This window comes from Borostomias antarcticus (genome assembly GCF_949987555.1).
Source record: "Borostomias antarcticus genome assembly, chromosome: 17".
Lineage (NCBI taxonomy): Eukaryota > Metazoa > Chordata > Actinopteri > Stomiiformes > Stomiidae > Borostomias > Borostomias antarcticus.
In genome coordinates, this window is record NC_140250.1 from 24,431,102 (window position 1) to 24,450,168 (window position 19,067).

The 19,067-nt window shown below is 45.6% G+C and overlaps 2 protein-coding genes across 2 annotated transcripts; one reads left to right on the top strand and one right to left on the bottom strand.

Moving 5' to 3' along the window:
* Window positions 1-1,606: 1,606 nt before the first annotated feature.
* itm2bb (integral membrane protein 2Bb) lies at window positions 1,607-14,672 on the bottom strand. Its single transcript, XM_084451902.1, has 6 exons — window positions 14,488-14,672; window positions 6,389-6,520; window positions 5,883-6,089; window positions 5,489-5,599; window positions 4,517-4,667; window positions 1,607-2,484 (listed from the first exon to the last, which is right to left on the bottom strand). The coding sequence occupies exons 1-6, from the start codon at window positions 14,569-14,571 to the stop codon at window positions 2,393-2,395; spliced, it is 777 nt and encodes a 258-aa protein (XP_084308028.1). The 5' UTR covers window positions 14,572-14,672; the 3' UTR covers window positions 1,607-2,392.
* A 364-nt stretch (window positions 14,673-15,036) lies between these two features.
* On the top strand, window positions 15,037-19,038 carry med4 (mediator complex subunit 4). Its single transcript, XM_084451495.1, has 7 exons — window positions 15,037-15,110; window positions 15,417-15,483; window positions 15,763-15,933; window positions 16,492-16,549; window positions 16,661-16,747; window positions 17,639-17,770; window positions 17,971-19,038. Exons 1-7 carry the CDS (start codon window positions 15,040-15,042, stop codon window positions 18,141-18,143), a joined length of 759 nt encoding a protein of 252 aa, XP_084307621.1. The 5' UTR covers window positions 15,037-15,039; the 3' UTR covers window positions 18,144-19,038.
* Window positions 19,039-19,067: the final 29 nt, after the last annotated feature.

Sequence of the window (19,067 nt, forward strand, 5' to 3'; positions counted from 1 at the left end):
ACAAACTACATTTGACAGCCGTCAAAACTGCACTAGGCTACCCTTCTGCTGAATATTGCGCTGAGCCAAATCCTATCATTTTAATTATTTATTTTTATGTTAGGCCTACCTTTATTTAGCCAAGGGAGCCCATTGAGCCCAAGGTCTCATTTGCAATGGTAAATTAACTAATGGGAAAATTCATCATTTATATGCTCCAGTGTGTGGACTCCACACTCTTTTTCTCATTTGCTACTCCGGTTTGTCCTGCACCTGGTCTCTTTTCTTTTCACTCGTTTACAATAGTGTCCTGGTTAAATTAGGCTAATAATGCTATATTAATAATAACGTTTTATAATTATATAATTATAATGTTATACAGGTATATAATAATAATAATAATAATAATGTTATATTGACCTGGAGGCTGAAGGCACCCAGGGGAACTCCGTGTGGGATCAGTGACTGTTTCTGCATATCCAGATTCATAACACTGTATTTAACTTCCTGTAATCCCTTGCCTTTGCAGCCATACCACTGTGGTATAATAGACTAATATAGATTTCTCACACCCACATATTCCCTTAATAGCAGCTCTTCATAAATCATCTCAGGTGTTAATGGTGTCATCAGCCAGAGCGTCAATCAATTAGCATAAATTCAAGCAGCATATTCTGTGAATCAGAAGTTTTATTTTTGACAGGAAGCTCTCCTACTCCAGGCTGGCACTCGCTGACAGTCTTATTGATAGCTGCCGTCTCCCACTTCAGAGAGAGAAATGCTTGTGACGACAGGGAGTCTGATGACACTCAGCTATTTCTGTCTCTCCTTGTCACCTGCCTACATGTCCACATGTCCTCTAGTAGGATGTTAAGGGACACTTCACCAGAGCTGGAGTGAGAAATTAATCACTGGCAAAGAATGGAAGATGGACAAAATATGGACAAACTAGGATGGGGGAGAGGAAAGGAAAAAAAAGGATCTTATAAACCAAACATGTTGAGGTGTGCCATGCCTACTACTCTGTATGGAGCCATAGTATCAAACCTTTGTACTGTTTACTCTGCACTGCAAGACTACGTTTAATCAGTTCATCTCATTGGATTGAGGAAACACAAGTACCCGGTCGCAGATAAGATGCCCTCGGTAGAGAAGCAGAGATAGGGCTTGTATCATTCTCTCCAAATAGTCTCAGTGACTGCCGGCCTCAAGGTGAACCTTCACCTACCACCTGGCTCCGTTCCCATCACATCCCTCAGCAAAGTCCAACTCATTACTCTTTAATCTGAAGATGATTTCCACCATGATCATGTAACAGCTTTTACTGTATGCCAACTGGTACACCATCACATTAGACATACTGCTATGGCAGCAAGCGTAAGCGAATGTGACCTCTATACACAGACAGTGTGTAGTAATCATGATTGAGTGACAACAGGGCCAACATGACAACACTTAAGTGTGGTAAATACTGTATGTTCACATGGGAAGGGCTGTCACACAAGCATGCAGCACATGAGTGCACAAGGTTGTTTGTTGACTATGACAACAAGATAGGTGAATAGTGGTGAATAGTTACTCTTAACATACTATGTACTTGGTTTATATATTCGAGAAGACACTAGCCTCAAAAAGAAGCTTCTTGTTTAAGATTTATTGTGGTGTTGGTCATATCTTTACAGAGTTAAACAAGTGAATACAATAAACTGAGTTATCCAAAAACAATACATTCGAAAAAGAACTTTTTGGGAAAAATATCACTGACCTTAACATAAGAGTGTTTATTTTTCTTTATTCTTTCAAATGAGAAAAAAATATATTTGGATTAAATCTCTCTATCATCTCAGTTTTGAAGTTATTCTTAAAGCTTGACCAAAGAGAATCACTCTTATTTGAAGATAAATTCCAGTTAAGAAAGCATAGGTGCAGTGTATCCATGATTACAGCAGACAATTAAAATAAAAATAAAAACCTTAAAAATACCCCAAATTAGCATTAGCTTTACAAAATTAGCATTTTTCAATGTGTTTGCATTTTCCATTTCTGTATTCAAAAAACATTTGACTCAATTTAAAACTAGACAATCTGTGGTATCAGATGTTTCAAAACAGTTGACATTTAGGAAAACAGTTCTTACCCCAAAATATAATTCCCCACTGTCAATCTAACGTACCCTATAAAAGAGAATTGAAAAATACCCAGCTGATGGTTTACCCTTTTCACTGTACATATCATATCTTATGACATCATAAAACAGCTTCACATTAAAACGCGCACGCACACACATACTGTACACACACACAAACTAATAATGAATGAAAAAAGAAATAAAATCAAAAAAGAAACTGAATGAATAAAGTCTCTCACAGCACTCATGAGGAGACTATGTGCCGCTGTGCCCACTGTGGGGTGACTAATAAGGCTCACAGATCAAAGTCTCAACCACAAACTTGTTCTCAAAGTGACGGATCTTGCGGCAGTTGAGGACCTCGCGCTTCTGCATACCTGTAACACACATCAGAGATAGAGGTGAAAATGCTGAAAGCACATTAAAGCACATTAAAGAAATTCCTAGAGTAGCCACAGGTGAGCTGGCCACAAACAGTGCGTGTCTGAACAAGGTCCACCTGATTCATTGGAACAGTATGAGTCAGGTATGTGGAAATTAAAAAGACTAGGGTTCGTTGCAAGTGTGTGTACTGTATGATGTGTGTGTGACGTGTGTGTGCGTACCTGTGTGAGAAAATGCTTCTTAAAAGGTAATGTTTATAAAAGAGGCATGCTTTCATAACCAGTCAGTCAAGATATTCTTGGAACAAAAGCTGAATAAGATAAGATCTCGGATCATGGTGTTGCTCTTATGCAAACCCGAAAGTCAAACACTATTGGCAATAGGCATGCACAATTTTTTATATTTCACCCACACATGGTACCCAGACGTCAGTGGAGATGTGTCAAATATAGGGGTGGAATAATTGAAAGAAGCAGCCTTTCCCAAGCCAATGAGGTGTGCCACAATATGAAAAACAGGCTAGGTGTGATAATAAATTAATGGGCTCGGGAGGTAGAGCGTCCGGCTGGGTCCCCGGTTCGATCCCAGCTTCAGGAGTGTGCTAATGTTTCCTTGAGCAGGACACTGAACCCCAGAATCGCTCATGTGTGGCAGGGTGGCGCAGTACCTAGTACTGTCACCTCACAGCAAGAAGGTCTCCTGGTCTTTCTGTGCCGAGTTTGCATGTTCTCCCCGTGTTCGCAAGGGTTTTCTCCCAAAGAACCCAATACGAAAAACATGCAGAAGAACAGATGCTCTTCAGTCCGGTCCCTGACCAGAACCTGAACTGAGCACTTGGACTTGGTCCCCAGGCGCCACGAGCGACGGCTGTCCATTACTCCTGGAGGAGGACAGCTGGGATGGGATAAATGCACTGAGCAATTTCCACCGGCGGCACCCGAAAAATTGCACGCGTGTGTGTGTGTGTTGTGTGCCATGTCACCTGTCACTACGTCTGTGCAATGTGTCACTGTGTGGCTAAATAAACCCCCCCCCCCTTTGGGTCCTGTAATTATAATAATTACTAGTATATTATAATGATATTAATTATTATTAATGAACATGGGGTTGGAGAGGAAAAGAAGCAAACGCTTTAGGCTTCGCAGGAGGTCAATTGATATCCTTGTGTGTGAAGTACAAGAGCACAAATTACAGAGCCAAATAATCATATGTTAAGAGTTGCTTGGGAGGTGTGGTGGTACAGTAGGCATATGCTTTCTATGGCAATGAAGTACAATAAAGTAAATCTGAATTAAATGCGTTTTTTTTGTGTAGGCTATTTGGCTTGTAGGCTAATACAATATGATGGCAATAGGTATACGCCAATGGGACAGGTTGGCAAAGGACCCGGCCCGCCGTATAGGAGACAATAGTTATGCGCTGAAGACGGGTTTTATTATTCCACACGTTGCCCCCTCTTCCCCGAGACAGAATGAACCGCCCTCTTGAATGTCTAGACTACTGAGCACCTCATTACAGTAAGTAACATTTGAATGGGTTTCGTGCACCCCCTGTGAAAACAAGTCCCTGCTCATCCCCCGTGAGGAAAAGAACAGATGAGCGTTTGCCTCCCGACACTCCGATGAACCGCTCCACCCACGCAGACTATAGCTGGCACGAAGATGACAAAATGTCTGCTGTGTTAGACTTTGACTGCAGTGCCAGTGTTGTTGTGCTACCATATTCGAGGCCAATATATTTCCTAGGTTTTACAGTACATAAATGAATGAATGTGTGTGTGTGTGTGTGTGTGTGTGTGTGTCTGTCTTGTTGGGTAATGTGTCTGTGTCTAACCTGTTGGGTAATGTGTCTGTCTTGTTGGGTAATGTGTGTGTGTGTGTGTGTCTTGTTGGGTAGTGTGTGTGTGCGTGTCTTGTTGTGTCTTGTTGGGTAGTGTGTGGGTGTGTGTGTGTGCGTGTTTGTGTGTCTTGTTGGGTAGTGTGTGTGTGTGTGTGTGTGTGTGCGTGCGTGCGTGCGCACACCCACCCAGGATGGTGTCCCTGCGCTGCAGCTTGTACGTGTCCTTGTCCTTGCAGAGGCTGTAGATGAAGTATCCCAGCTGGTCCACGTTGTCCAGGCGCTCCGTCACCATCATCTCCTCGTGGATCAGGTAGGACTGGGGCAGGTAGGTACCAGCCTGGGGGGGGACACGGGAGGGACACGCCAATAAACGGAAATGTGACATGATGGCAAAAAAGCATGTTCAAACACACACACACTCACTCACTCTCTCACACACACAGTATTGAACTTTAACAATTACCTGCTGCACATGATACTGCTTGTAAATACTGCTTACAATCAATAAAGTATGAGATACTCAACCTGGAAAAAGGATCCAAGTCTTTTTAATATCTTTAAGAGCTCATAGGAAACACAGTGTCACCAACAGGCGTCAGACAGGAAACAGCTCCAAAGAACATGAAAGCATGCATTTAGACTAAGACACTTTCTTGCTCCCACTAGCAGGTGGTGCGTCAATAACTCAATATCTGTCGGGCAATACACGAAAACAACACAGCTGTGAATGGCTTGAGTTAGCCCCGGAGATGACCTTGGTCTGGTATGGGGCTGCTGAGTCCCTGAGGAGTTACAGTTTAGCGAGGAGTGGACTCAGCAGAACCCTCAGCCAAACCGCCCGCATCCTCAAGTCTCCACGGCCCCTCAGATCATTTGTGGCAACACATGGCTGCCTACTTCGTTAGCTAAGCAAAGTCATTACATACCAGTACTGGTCAATAATAGCAGGCTTTCACACTAGGAGGATATAATGACTCACACAGATTGGCTGTGTCAACAGGTGGAGATGAAGAGTTACCATAATAAAATGCACATGCTTAACGTTCTATGAAAACTGACTATGTATTGCCTCCTCCCGTTTGGACACAGGTCTTTCCCAGCGTTTCATCTCTGGAGTATGACTATCCCTGGTTCAACGCTTCCTCTAAGAGGGCTTACCTTGATGTTGACCAGCAGGTCCAGGAAGTCCCTGGGGGGCAGGACGACGGAGGTGTTGAGGGGGATGACGTAACACTTGTTCAGGCTCAGGTCCAGGTAGGCTGTCAGTCTCTGGGAGAGGAACAGATTAAATATACGGTTAAAACACTGCCTCCACAACACCACGTCAACACCACAACACCACGTCAACACCACAACACCCCGTCAACTCCACAACACCACGTCAACTCCGCAACACCACGTCAACTCCACAACACCCCGTCAACTCCACAACACCAGGTATGGTGGATCTGGGGCCTTTTCAATAGATAATCCATCTCCATGGCAATGTAAAATTGATAATTATAGGAAACTGTCCCTATGACGCCATTCTCCCACGCCCTCCCCTCCTCACCCTGTTGAAGTCATGGACAATGTCGGCCGGGTCGCTGTCGTCGAACTCTGGCACGGGCACGTTGATGAGCGCCACCTGCTCCTCCTCCAGGACGCGGATGCTCTCCTGCACCTGGCGGTAGTGTGCGGCAAAGTCCGCCTCATCCTCCTCCGGGACCATGAAGTTCTCCTCCCGGTACTTCACCCCGCACACAAACACCTGGCCCTCCTGAATGAGGGCATCGCCCGGGGGTGGAGGAGGACACTTAGGGCGTGGCTCTCTATAAGACACTGTACCATCTAGCTAGCGGGATTTTAGTTTTGAAACACATATTTCATGTAATGTTAAAAATGGGCATGATGTACCGGTATGTGTAAAATATAATGGAAACATTAATTTGGTATTATGAAGCTGTACATAGGTTACAGGCTACAATACTGTGAGTTGAGAAGACTAATGATGTAGGCTATGGTTGAATAGTCAGGCCAGTGGTAATAGTTGCTGTGTTGTGATAGGTTGCCTCTCACCTCCAGGATGTAATACCTGTACAGGTAGGCCCCTCCCACCACCACCCCAGACAGCATGAGGGCCAGACCCAGGCACATGCACCAGCACCAGACCTTGGACTGGCGACGCAGCGGGATGCCCACCTCCGGGTCCTACAGGGACAGAGAGAGAGGGAGGGAGGTGAGACATGGATACACACACACATACACGTGCACACATATGCATTATATACACACACACACACAAACATGGAGGCCGATCTCAGGGTCGTAAAGGGGAGGTTTAGAGTGTGGCAGACACACAAAACACAGTACAAACACTAGAGGCCTGCTGTTTTTGAAGTGTGTCATCAAGGCTAGCCTACGCATTTTCATGTTCGCAAATTACACCGCCGAACCGACTAAGAGCCTCTCATTGAGGGAGAATGAAATCTAAGTGGACCGTTGCATGATTTTAAAGGTTAGATAAAACGGCATATTTCAGACTCAGAGAAACATGTTTGCATAATTCAGTAAACAGGTTTGACTCCCTTCGTTCACTTCTTCTTCCCCGCTGTCATTCAATATCCTTCCTCTTTATCCCCAGCCACCAGGCAGCTGTCCCCGAGGGCCCTGCCCTGCCACCTGCCCCCCCTGCCTCTGCTTACTCCGACCCAGTTCTCTCACATCTCAGTGTCTGTGTGGGGGGGGGGTTATAAGTATATAGGCTCTCTCCCATGTAGGCCAGGCAGTGTGGGAGGGACGGTTGAGCACACAAAGAAAATAAACAAACACACCAAACACCACATCATCGGGATGTCCTGGTGACTGTTCCGGGTCACAGCGTCCAGACATGGAGCGCGTTGTTCTAAACGGGCCGGGTCAAAAACAAAGGCTTTGTTTGAGAGGAACGAAGGAGAGCTCCACACCCAGACCGGCCCCGGCCCAAAGAGCAGACCGTCCTAAATCCAGCAAGCAAAATCACACGGCTAGAGAAAGAGAGGGAATGGAGAGATGGAAAGAGAGAGCGAGGACTTGCTACAAAAAAAGAAGGAGCAGTGTCAAGGGTAGGGGAAATGTTCAATATTCTACCAACGCCACGCTGCAGTCAGCTCGAGATACCATCCTAGATCAAAGATGCTAAATAAGGCTTGTGAGCTCTTTGAATCTGTTAATTCAGCATCACGTCGGACTTTGATCACTATTATCGGGGGAATCGCTGGCAGGTCAGAGATGAAGGACAGAGCGTCGTTTGGAGCCCTCGTCATAAAAGGCCCAGTTGAGTTGAACGCTGCTCTTCGCCCAGACTGCAGACTTTGAGCTCGTCTCAGCTGATTTGAGCTGGAAGGGACTAAGGGCGTGTGTCATGTGGACTCACGATAGTTTAACACAACACCGGGCTTATCGACGTGCAAACACAGGATTGCAGTTGAAAGTCACAGGGACTACCGGTCCAGCTGATAAGGCCTTTCTACATGCTCAGGCAAGTTCGTTACTCCTTCATCTTCCACCTTCACTCCCTAAATGAATGAGGGACTTTCAGACCTGGGCAATCCCCTCCATATAGGTGGAGGAAGGTAAGTTCAGTAACTGACGTGTAGAAAATCATTAACCGCAAAGTCTTCTCTGACACACCCAAGCTCATAGTTTCACTCCACATTTCAATGAGGAAGTTGAAGGGCCCGTTTTATGGCGCGACTGGAACATTTACTGGCAAGGATGTACGTCTAAAGCGGTTGACTGTCCCTGCATAGTTGGCGTGGCAACCGGGCGGGGGGAATGAGTCAGGACTTCAGAAAACAGGAAGAGACACTTTTGAGATGAACACTTGAAAGTGAAGTAACTGAGCAACTGAAAGGGTACCGGTCCGGCCTCCATGTTGAGTCAGGTCGACTCTGAGTCAACGTGCCAACGTCAGCACAACGCTCTAGGGACGATACCAGGTCTCCTAAAGCCGCAGCAGAGAGTGAGCGTGGGTGAACGAGTGGTGTGGCGGTGAGGAGGCCGAGGGGCAAAGGCAGAGCGACGGCGAGGCCGCAGGGTCCAGAGAGACAAGAAAGACAAGCTAACACCCGTGCCATCAGGCCCACTCTGTCTGGCTGAGTAGAAAGGGAACATCTCCTGGGGCTTTTCTCTTTTCACGCCACGTCTCTTCTCCAGTTAAATCAAACACTGCTGTCTGGTGAACGGTTCCGCCATAGCTGACAAACGGAGGAGTTCCCAGTCATTATGAACTGCTAGAGAACTTCTGCTAGGCCTAATTACCCAAAATATAACCCCCCCCCACCCCAAGATTAAAATGATCTATGAGCTTTCTTGTTAGTAACATTATCACCTCTCTCAACACATCCCAATTTGGCTGATAAGTTATCGTTATCGCTGGCCTCCGATGATGGGGCTTTGTTTGTGTTCCTCTGCAGACGTTGTGTGAGCATGTGTGCAGCGGTGAACATGGCCGAACACGTCATCTTATTTGGGGGGGGGGGTTATAGCAGCCTCTTCAGTTTATCTTCCAACACACTCCTGTCCAGAGACGCCTTTTTAGCTGCGATCAGCAGTTCTATAGCTCGCTCTGGTTGGTCCACAGAAATGACCTCAAAAACCGAGTCTGGCTGCATGCGCGTAGATGGCCGCAGCGATTGCGAGTTTGCACTTGCTTAATCTAATGTTCAACCCTTCACTCTCACTTTGTGACCACAGGCACAACTCAAATTAACTTGGTCTCAGACAGTCTTGTTCCTGTGTCCAACTTCCTCTATAGCGCCTGGTTAGTTTGTTATGTAAATGTAAACCAACTTCCTCTTTTCCCTCTAGCTGACAAACATCACCACCCACTAGTTCACCCTGACTTCTCTTTAACTCTATAGGCCCACCAATTCCACGTTAGCGGAAGTCCTCTCTGTATCTCTGATACAGTCTTCTTCTTCTTCAAACTTTGCCAATGTTTATTCTTCCTCTCCAGACAGCGATTGGTTTCTGTTCTGCTGAGCTGCCAGCCCCACTGGGTCATTCACTGTGCTCATCTGGCCTGCCTGTGTCGTACGGTCACGCTAGGCTGAGGATCAATGTGTCTCTGTCTGTCCGAACCAGATTGACCGTGACATGGAAACCATTACAAACGGACACATGGGTTTTCTCGATGCTCCTCCCTTTGACATGGTTCTTCGCATGGTATGAGGCACCGTATGCTTCGAACGTTTTGAGGCACTAAATGTTTATGGGGCTAAACGTGTTGTTGTTGTGGACTCTCCTTTCTCCCTTATGACCTTATGAACTTGCTTCTTGTCGGGAATGAAACACGTTGCATCAGGGAGTGACACCCTCCTCCTCTCCCCTGGGCTCCCTGCCCGGTGGCCTGCCTATCCCTGTGTTCCCAGACCTGGGCCTTGGGTGTGCCTGCCTATCCCTGTGTTCCCAGACCTGGGCCTTGGGTGTGCCTGCCTATCCCTGTGTTCCCAGACCTGGGCCTTTGGGTGTCCCTGGCTCCCTGCCCGGTGGCCTGCCTATCCCTGTGTTCCCAGACCTGGGCCTCGGGTGTGCCTGCCTATCCCTGTGTTCCCAGACCTGGGCCTTGGGTGTGCCTGCCTATCCCTGTGTTCCCAGACCTGGGCCTTTGGGTGTCCCTGGCTCCCTGCCCGGTGGCCTGCCTATCCCTGTGTTCCCAGACCTGGGCCTCGGGTGTGCCTGCCTATCCCTGTGTTCCCAGACCTGGGCCTTTGGGTGTGCCTGCCTATCCCTGTGTTCCCAGACCTGGGCCTCGGGTGTGCCTGCCTATCCCTGTGTTCCCAGACCTGGGCCTCGGGTGTCCCTGGCTCCCTGCCCGGTGGCCTGCCTATCCCTGTGTTCCCAGACCTCGGCTCGTGCTGTGCGAGTTTCTACTTGCCTCGAGAGCTGCCGCCACAGATGCAAATTCCTACCTGGCAGAGCCAAACTCAATGTCTAATTCAGCACCGCCGACACGATGTCGGTTAAGTCCGACCGTATCGCGTTACCAGGGAACATGACACATTATCTCAGCATGTAGCCTAGGTGTAAATGAATGGGCTTTCTAGCATTTCTTTTCAACCGTGGTTAGCTATGACCAATTTCACTAACCAGAGCACAGCCAGGAAAGACTTGTGGCTCTAACCAGCCTTTTCCAAACACCTTCGTTCAAAAAAGCAGGGGACGGCTGTAATACCCGCCATGGAGCGGTTGAGCTTGCGTACCTCACAACGAGGCAGGCTAGAGTATCAGTGCCTGAGGAAGAGCTATAGTTTCAGTCAGGCGGGGTCCTCTGGGAAACCCCATCCTCTACTCTGAGGATGCAAGCAACATGAAGATGGCCAGGTGTAGTCTTTCTGCTGGACAGACTGGAGGCTAAGGTGGAGTCTATACCTAGATGCGTATTAGCCTAACCTGACATTTTGGTGGGTGGAGGAGGGGGGTAGAGGGGTGAGCGGTATTGGGGCGAAGGGGTGCGCTGGGGGCTTGAGCTGGGCGAGTGGAGGTTGCCTCGTCTCTCCCGGCTGGTTTAATCTCTTCTTCTCTAAGTTCTAGCGGTCGACGCCCCGGTGGAGGCGCTAGCTAAAGCTCGCTGGCTGAGGCGATTACAGCGTAATCCCCTGCCAGCACTTCACATGGCTCCAACTGCCTCGGAGGAAACACACACAGACAGACGGCAACACGAAAGAGCAAGCGTGGGAGCAGCCAAGGCTGCTCTGTTTCTCCTCTCGTTTTGCTCGTTTATCCATTTCTCTCACACTCTCCTAACACACCAGGCCAGCGTGAGGCGGTTCTGCCTAATGGCTGTTTTTGGACTGGGTGTCCTAATTCTATCACACTATGTTCTATAGGGAGGAATGACTCCACTGTCTATATCTATAAAGCAGACCAGGCTCCACAGGGAACAACCAAATTAAGGCACCGATAAGCCTTCGCATGCCCCATGCCATCACACATGAGAATGAACCAAAATAAAGAAAGCTGACACACTATGATCCTACATTTTTGTCTCCTCCCTTCTTCACCCTAACAAGCCCAAAATATCTCCTATAAATTCACGGTGAACTATGAACAGCAAGTCTTATACAGTACCAGAGTCAAACCTGTTACAAGGTCCACTTCTTTAGTTCATTTTACTGATAGGATGGATCCCTGTAAACATATTCAATGAGCACTACTCTGCATTGACAAATACAGCATAAGGATTTTTTTCCAACTACTTTTCATACATTTCCATATAGCCAGCCTAGGTATATTACCACCCATTTGTATGCTGCTCTACCTTGATGGGAATCTTATTATGGAGCTCTTCATGTACCAGGCACAGCCACCTGCTGTCTCATCACAGCTCTAGAGCTCAGTAGCTGATCAACACAGCTGACAGGGGCGACTGAAGCGCTAACTCGCCATCAAATCTACTCGTGTTCTCAAACACACCGAACGACAGACATGCCCTTCAACGAAGCCTGGTAAAGGTTAGGCCTATACGCCATAGGGAGAGTCTAGTCTGGCGAGGGCCTGCTGTCGTGAGCGCTGGCTGGCAAGCGTCATCAGGTTTATGAAGTAGCAAGGTCATTTGGCATCCATAGCTGTTTCGCTCTGCATTGCTCCAAAAGTGGTGGAGGCCTCTTGCTAATATCATAGCAAAAGAGTCAAGTTTATAGGTTTATCCTGACAGAGGTCAGGCATATTAATAGTAGCACACACGAGCCTGTGCTGTCACTGTAAATCTGCATCACAACAAAGTATAATAGGTGAAATCAATGAGGAAGAGTTCGGTGGCAAGGCAGGCTAGGCTACATTCTCTTCATTTCACAGAATGGGGAAGAACTCAAGCCCAATTTATGCTTCGTCGACACTTTTAAAACCGTCGCTCGACACTTTCGATGTCATGGGCGACACTTTTTTTTGTCGAGCAACATTTGTCGAACGACATTTGTCGAACGACATTTTTGAAGAAGCATAAATTAGGCTTTAGACTCCTGTAATCTCTCCCAGACAGACAGCTGCTAGTGCTCCGACTATCATGGCTTGGCTAATGTTTTTTCTCAACCCTCCAAAATCACAGATGGACACACACACACACACACACACACACACACACACACACACACACACACACACACACACACACACACACACACACACACACACACACACACACACACACACACACACACACACACACACACACACACACACCTGCTCTGCCCTTTCTTCTGCTCACTACTATCCTCCCCACTTGTTAATCAAGCCAAGTGTATGAACAAAGCAGACCTCTTCTCTGGCTCGATCCCACGGACTACTGAGCTGCATAGCTGACCTTGACCTTCTCCCACCAGGGGAGGTAGCATCCTGCCTGGGGAAGTGGTAGAAAAAACAAACACTCGCTCCCTTTTTATGTTGTCCCTGAAATGTTTTGCATTTGGGGAGTAATCTGGACAGGAGCGAAACAGCTGTATTTGCTCTCAGAAGACTCAAGACGGAAGGAAATTTTACTCTCATTATGAACAGTGAGAACGAGAATGCGTGGGGACGTACAGTCAACGCTTCTTCCTGTACAGTTTGTGGGCTAGTTTAAAAAAAGGATAAGGAAGTCAGATAAGAGATGATACATTTCAGCGTCCTAAAAAAACAAGACGAGAATCTCACTGATGCGAACCGAATAATAGACCTTACGCCTAGACCTTTTAGTCTGCATGTTGTGCTATCCTTCCGTAGTATGCCATTTTATAATCAATTTACAAATCAAGATGTTCTTTGGTCATGAACATAATCTGGGCCAGCATCCAGGTATACACTATTGTATATTGTATAGTATCTCTTCACTATTGTATTTTGCACTGTCCCATCTTGTTCTTGCATGTTTGTCATGCACCAACAGACCAAGTCAAATTCCTCATAAGTGCAAGACTACCTGACGGAATGAAAATGTGAATCTGAATCTGGAGGTATAATAAAAGCCTGAATGGGTAGTGAGAATGGGAGAGGCAGGTGGAGAGTTTAGAGATGATGAGTCATGGTGAAACAGATGCTTTAATCATGACTAATTTTCTCACCACTCAAGGTGTTGAAAACCAAACTTGCAACTATGGGTAGGCTAACTATATCTCATCTCTGACTCTGGCGTTGCTTTGCATGTATGCGCTCACTGTTTTTCATACGTATATGTTGCCTTTGTAATGTACTCGTGTATTTTATTGTAATATGAGCAATATAGGTATTTGGATTTTGTTTTCATGATTACCTTTTCTGTTTGAAAAAGTCGTTGTAGGTTTTAAGCGGGATAATGAACTCTTAAATGACCTTGGCTACGCCTCGGGCTTTTCACTAACGTACCTCCGCGTCGGTCATTTAATCAGCGTAATCAGCCCGGGCCCTTGTTCACTATCCCTTACGTAACTGTTGTATTACATTGTATTGTATTGTATTGTATTGTATTGTATTGTATTGTATTGTAGTGCTGGCGACTTTGTTGACCTGCCAAGGGACTACAGATGAAAATTAACTCATAAGACAACTCTGACACATTTACATGAATGTAGAAATGTTGATTGGTGTGCACTGTCCCTTTTACATGTAATCAAATAAATAAACAAATAGTAAATTATTGGTGTTACTTAACTGTAAGAATTGAAACTTTTCTAACATTCTCAAATAATGGTTCTTCTCAAATTGTAATATGAGGATAAATGTTTAGGCTACTTTTGTTCCAATGCAATGTCTGAGCAAATGATTCCCCGTTCTAACATCACCAAAGGAGGGGGGGGGGCAGCACTACAGAGCAAGCATTAGGACTGATACCAGCACAGCACAACTCTGGTCTAGAGCCTAGACTGCCAAGGCCACAACTTAAACAAACGAATGATGTGTCCATATCCATATTTTATTTATAAAACTAGCTAGCCAGCTCGCTACTTAAGAAGTCAACCAAACTTGACGCATCTAATTCTCTCAACTTCTCAATCAGCTTTTAATAGTAAATTTGTTTCAAAGCAAATCCAGCTTAGTTATATGAACACGTTTGTGGTAACAGCTAACTTACGTTGTTTACCTTGTTTGCTATGTAGCTAGCTGCTAGCTAGGACGTGTAGCAAACAAACAAAGCAACTGAGGTTAACAGTTATAGTTTAGGAAGTTCCATTGATTTTACTCACATTGTCGTCCTCCGGAATAAGAGTTTCAGTGTCCTTTTTTACATCTTTCTGCCCAAGGGCAGAATTGAAAGAAACCTTAACCATACTTGAATGAACTCCTTGAGAGATGTGAAAAGTTCAGAGTAAGAGATAGACGTCGACCGAGGCCAGACCCTTGCTTCGCTATGGCAGCTCCTCTCTGTGCGTCGCAGATAAACGGATCAGAGAACAGATCTGAGATCAGAACACAAACCACGGCGTCGACGGGAGCTTCTCTTTTTTTTTTAATTACCAGCAGAGGGCAAGCTCTATACGCTCTCCTTTCTCATAGAAGATCGCGCTACATAAAAAGAGAAACATCACACGCTTTACACTTGAATGTTTTATTTAATAGCCACATAGATATCTTAGCCAGTAGCTACATTCACTTTTTGAATTCATAATTTTACAATCACAATGTATTTTTTGATCGTATTCCACTCCTATCCAGCAGACGGCGCTCCTAAGATTAGCAGTCATTCCTTCGTGAAATCATCTTATTTTCCGGTCATGCGCAGTTGTGAAGAAACAACCATGGCGGTGGCCGACAAATCAACGAAAGAGCGGCTTTTATCTGTTTTGGATGATTTAGAAGTGTTATCCAGGTAAAAAACATAACTTTAAAATTTTGTTGTTCATCGCAAGTAGTTGCTATTCATTTTTTCTGTTCATAAAATCATTTCAGAACAGTCACACTGTACTAGTACTACAGGGCACTGCGCATTGCAGGTCAGTCATCATCTGACTGCTTAGCTCATTCAGGTCCAACAAAAATTGTAGCCAGCAAATGTTTACAAACATAATGGAAACAAAGTTCAACTCGGTCAACTAACCGCTAAACATTGGCAATTGTCGTGTTCTTACTTCTGGGTCAGATTCGACACACGTTAAACTATTTCCACTTCTTCCAGGGAATTGATAGAGATGCTTGCATTGTCAAGGAGCCAAAAACTCCCTCAATCAGGCGAGGACACTCAGGTAAGAGGCGGAAAACCTCATATAACAAACCTCCCTGCCCCAGAAATCCTTATTGAATACTAATAACACCCCTTTACTGGGAGAGTAATTTCTGTACTATCTTTCCCATGCTTACATAGGTAGCTTAACCCCTGTAGTGTGCGCTGTATCTTGACGCTATTCTGTGATTCTCTGACCCAGTTCTGTGGAATATAGTACATTGTCAGTGTCCAGACTATCCACATCTCTTAAACAAGTCCTAGTCTGTGTTAATCTAATGTATGATTCTGATCATGTCAGATCCTGGAGCTGTTGGTCCAGAGAGATAAGGAGTTTCAGGAGCTGATGCTGGTGGCTCAGGAGCAGGGCAAGGTGCACCAGGAGATGCAGGTCCTAGAGAAGGAGGTGGAGAAGAGAGACAGTGACATCCAGCAGCTCCAGAAACAATTGAAAGAGGCTGAGCACATACTGGTGGGTTTAACTGAGAAACCCATATGGGTGTGTAAGGAACTACGGACTGGAATGATTAAAAAAATAAAATAAACATGCTAAGCAAGTAGGGATGCACGATATATCGGCAATCATATCAGTATCGTCTGATGTTTGTCATTTTTTAATATATCGGTATCGGTCCGATTTGCAAAACAGGGCCGATGTGAACAGCTGATAATTATTGCTGTCTAGCTGTTGTTGTGTGTAGATGTTGAAAGGAAACAATGTGATAAATCTATGATTTATCAGCTTTTCCAAATGTTTTGGAAATAGATACAGTGTTTACATGTGTTTTTCAGTATCTATAACATTTGATTATCATAGAAACATGTTTTTCTACAGATCAAATCAATATCGGTAAATATCGGTTATCAGTCATGACAGCAATGTTAATATCTCTTATCTGTATCAGCCAAAATTCCCTATAAGGAAGCATCTTAGGCACATGAGCATCTATACGATTTGGAGAGGTTTTGCGATGACATCCAGCCCTCCAGGCAGTAAGCTGTAATTCTAAAACCCTTCTTTGTCCTCCAGGCTACTGCTGTGTACCAGGCAAAGGAGAAGCTAAAATCCATAGACAAGGCCAGAAAAGGTGAGCTTGATACACAGTGCATTTGTCCGAGACATGCAGATAATACATGTATATAACTCAAGCTAGTAGTTGACAGGTTGGAATATTAATTTTAAAACGGATGTCCTTTAGGCAGCATCTCATCGGAAGAGATCATCAAGTATGCTCACAGGATCAGCGCCAGCAATGCAGTGTGTGCTCCCCTCAATTGGGTACCAGGTATGCCCTCTCCTTCCCATCTTTCACTTGTTCCCTTCCTACTGTTGTCTGTGTCACATTGATTGTTAGTATGACCTGATACACAGGATAGATAGCCCGGGTGACCCCTCACCCAGGCTCGGGGCGGTAAAAGGATAGCCCCTCGGCCCGAGCCTGGGGGGGGGGAGGATATACATCCAACCCATACAAAGAAGAAGAAGATACACAGGACTTTTGAATAAGCCTTAACCCTGAAAGTAGAGTGACAACATTTCGAATATTAATTGGATTTTCCCCATAATACTAGGAAGCGCAGTTTCTCAGCTTTCAGCAAGTGTTGGAGTGAGGATTTTTTTGTGATTTGTTAGATATTTTTTAAATATTATTAAATATTTGTTAGATATTTTTAAAATGTTGCCGGTGACGTTAACTCCCCTTTGATTATTCCTACCAGGCCGAGGCTCCTCTACCTGGTTGTCTTTTTGTATGCTCAGTAGAGCAGCGACGTGCATCCAGCCTGTTTTTAGGCCAGGTTCAGCATAAAAGAACACATGAATCTTTCAACTGGGTTGAAATAGTGTCTATGGTAGTGAATAAAATATTGGGAGCTATAATCCAGTGTGCAGATATCTATTAAGATTGTCTTTTGCATGCTACCTCTCCCAGACTGGTAATTCCTCATTGGAGTGATGATGGTTATTTTTTAATTTCAGTCACATCGACATTTGTTGTTGGCATTCCACACATCTCGCATCTGCAACTATTCCTCAGTGAGAATAGGTGGGATAACAATAAGGATGTTAAGGGATTTTTGAAAGTCATTATTGACATAATTCAAGGTAGAGTTCTATCCCGGTTCTACATTCAGAACCATGTTCCCATGGTGCTGACAAACATGTAATTGTCCTTCAGGTGATCCACGCAGACCCTACCCCACTGACCTGGAAATGCGAAGTGGTATGTTGGGTCACATGAGCAACCTGCCGACCAATGGCGTGAACGGACACCTTCCGGGTGACGCATTGGCTGCTGGGAGATTGCCTGGTATGCGTTTCCTTTCACCTTGCTCTTTCTATGTCCCCGAAGCGGTCACGTAGGTTTTAAATTGGCATGTTTACGTAGATCAGTGGCATCAGTATTTTTTGCGGGGTCTCCTCAAGTGAGAACTGTTAATTAACATGATATCCCTAATCTAATCCCTTTTGCCCTCACTCCTTTCCCCCTTTCTACCTCCCCCTCGTCAGACGTGCTGACCCCCCAGTACCCCTGGCAGTCCAGCGACGTCTCAGTGGGCATGCTCCCCCCTCACCATGGCAACGACTTTGGCCTGGAGCCCCCGGGTCACAATAAGGAGAACGAGGACGACGTGGAGGCCATGTCCACAGACTCGTCCAGCAGCAGCAGCGACTCCGACTGAGACTGTGTGTGTGTGTGTGTGTGTGTGTGTGTGTGTGTCTGTGCGTGTGTGTGTGTGCGTGCGTGTGCGCATGCATGCTTGCACATTGCTCTGTGCAGGCTTAAATGAGTGTGAGTATATGTGATTACATGTGTGTGTGTGTGTGTCTGTGCGCGCGCGCGTGTGTGTGCGCGCCCGGGCGCCTGCATGCTTTTGTATGTTTGTGAACTTGAGTGCATGTGTGTTTGGGTGTGCGCGTGTGGGACTGCACATTGATGTGGGTGCACGCATGCGCCTGTGTACACCTGTGTATGCGTGTTTACTTGTGTGTGTATGCGTGTCTCATTATATACTGCACCCGAAGTACCTCCTAGAGCCAGGAACCAGGAAGCCATCAGACCCATCACCTTTATGAAATACCACTGTTGATACAGAACTGTTTTGCACCTGACTAGACCCCCTCAGTAGCACGTACATCTGCCTTATTGTATTCTCACAGCTCATGTTAGTAACCCTGAGAATACTGATGTCACACACTAAACTACTAGCCTTTACTCCCCATGTTAATGTTGCCTAATGCAGATGCTTCAATCTCTCGTCATAGAGAAGTTCCATTGTAAAGGCAGAATCTGTTCAGGGAATGTCTGTAATGCAATGCTCAATCACATATTATCCTGGCTGTGCTGTCTACTCCTCATCTTATAACTTACCAGAGATGTAATGTATGAGAGAGAGAGAGTGAGTCAACTGAAAGTTAAGCTTTTTGAAGAATTGTGAAGAGAAATGTATTGTTTCTCTCAATGGGTTTGGTTACGCATGTGCTCCTAGTGGGTAATTGCTGATTTAAACACGTCCCTTGTCAGTCTCGTTCTAGTTCGTTTCCATTGAGAGCTTCCTTTTCTCCATTGTATGCTGTGTCCCCATATTATTTCATGTTTGTTTGAT

Bases quoted from the DNA above. Each gene is read 5' to 3' on its own strand.
- itm2bb (XM_084451902.1), bottom strand. From the start codon at position 14,571: ATGGTTAAGGTTTCTTTCAATTCTGCCCTTGGGCAGAAAGATGTAAAA. The intron at 6,521-14,487 runs GTGAGTAAAATC...CTGTCCCTGTAG, and splicing joins TTATTCCGGAGGACGACAAT to GACCCGGAGGTGGGCATCCC. The intron at 6,090-6,388 runs GTGAGAGGCAAC...GCCCTCATTCAG, and splicing joins ACAGGTATTACATCCTGGAG to GAGGGCCAGGTGTTTGTGTG.
- med4 (XM_084451495.1), top strand. From the start codon at position 15,040: ATGGCGGTGGCCGACAAATCAACGAAAGAGCGGCTTTTATCTGTTTTG. The intron at 15,111-15,416 runs GTAAAAAACATA...CACTTCTTCCAG, and splicing joins GATTTAGAAGTGTTATCCAG to GGAATTGATAGAGATGCTTG. The intron at 16,748-17,638 runs GTATGCCCTCTC...ATTGTCCTTCAG, and splicing joins TCCCCTCAATTGGGTACCAG to GTGATCCACGCAGACCCTAC.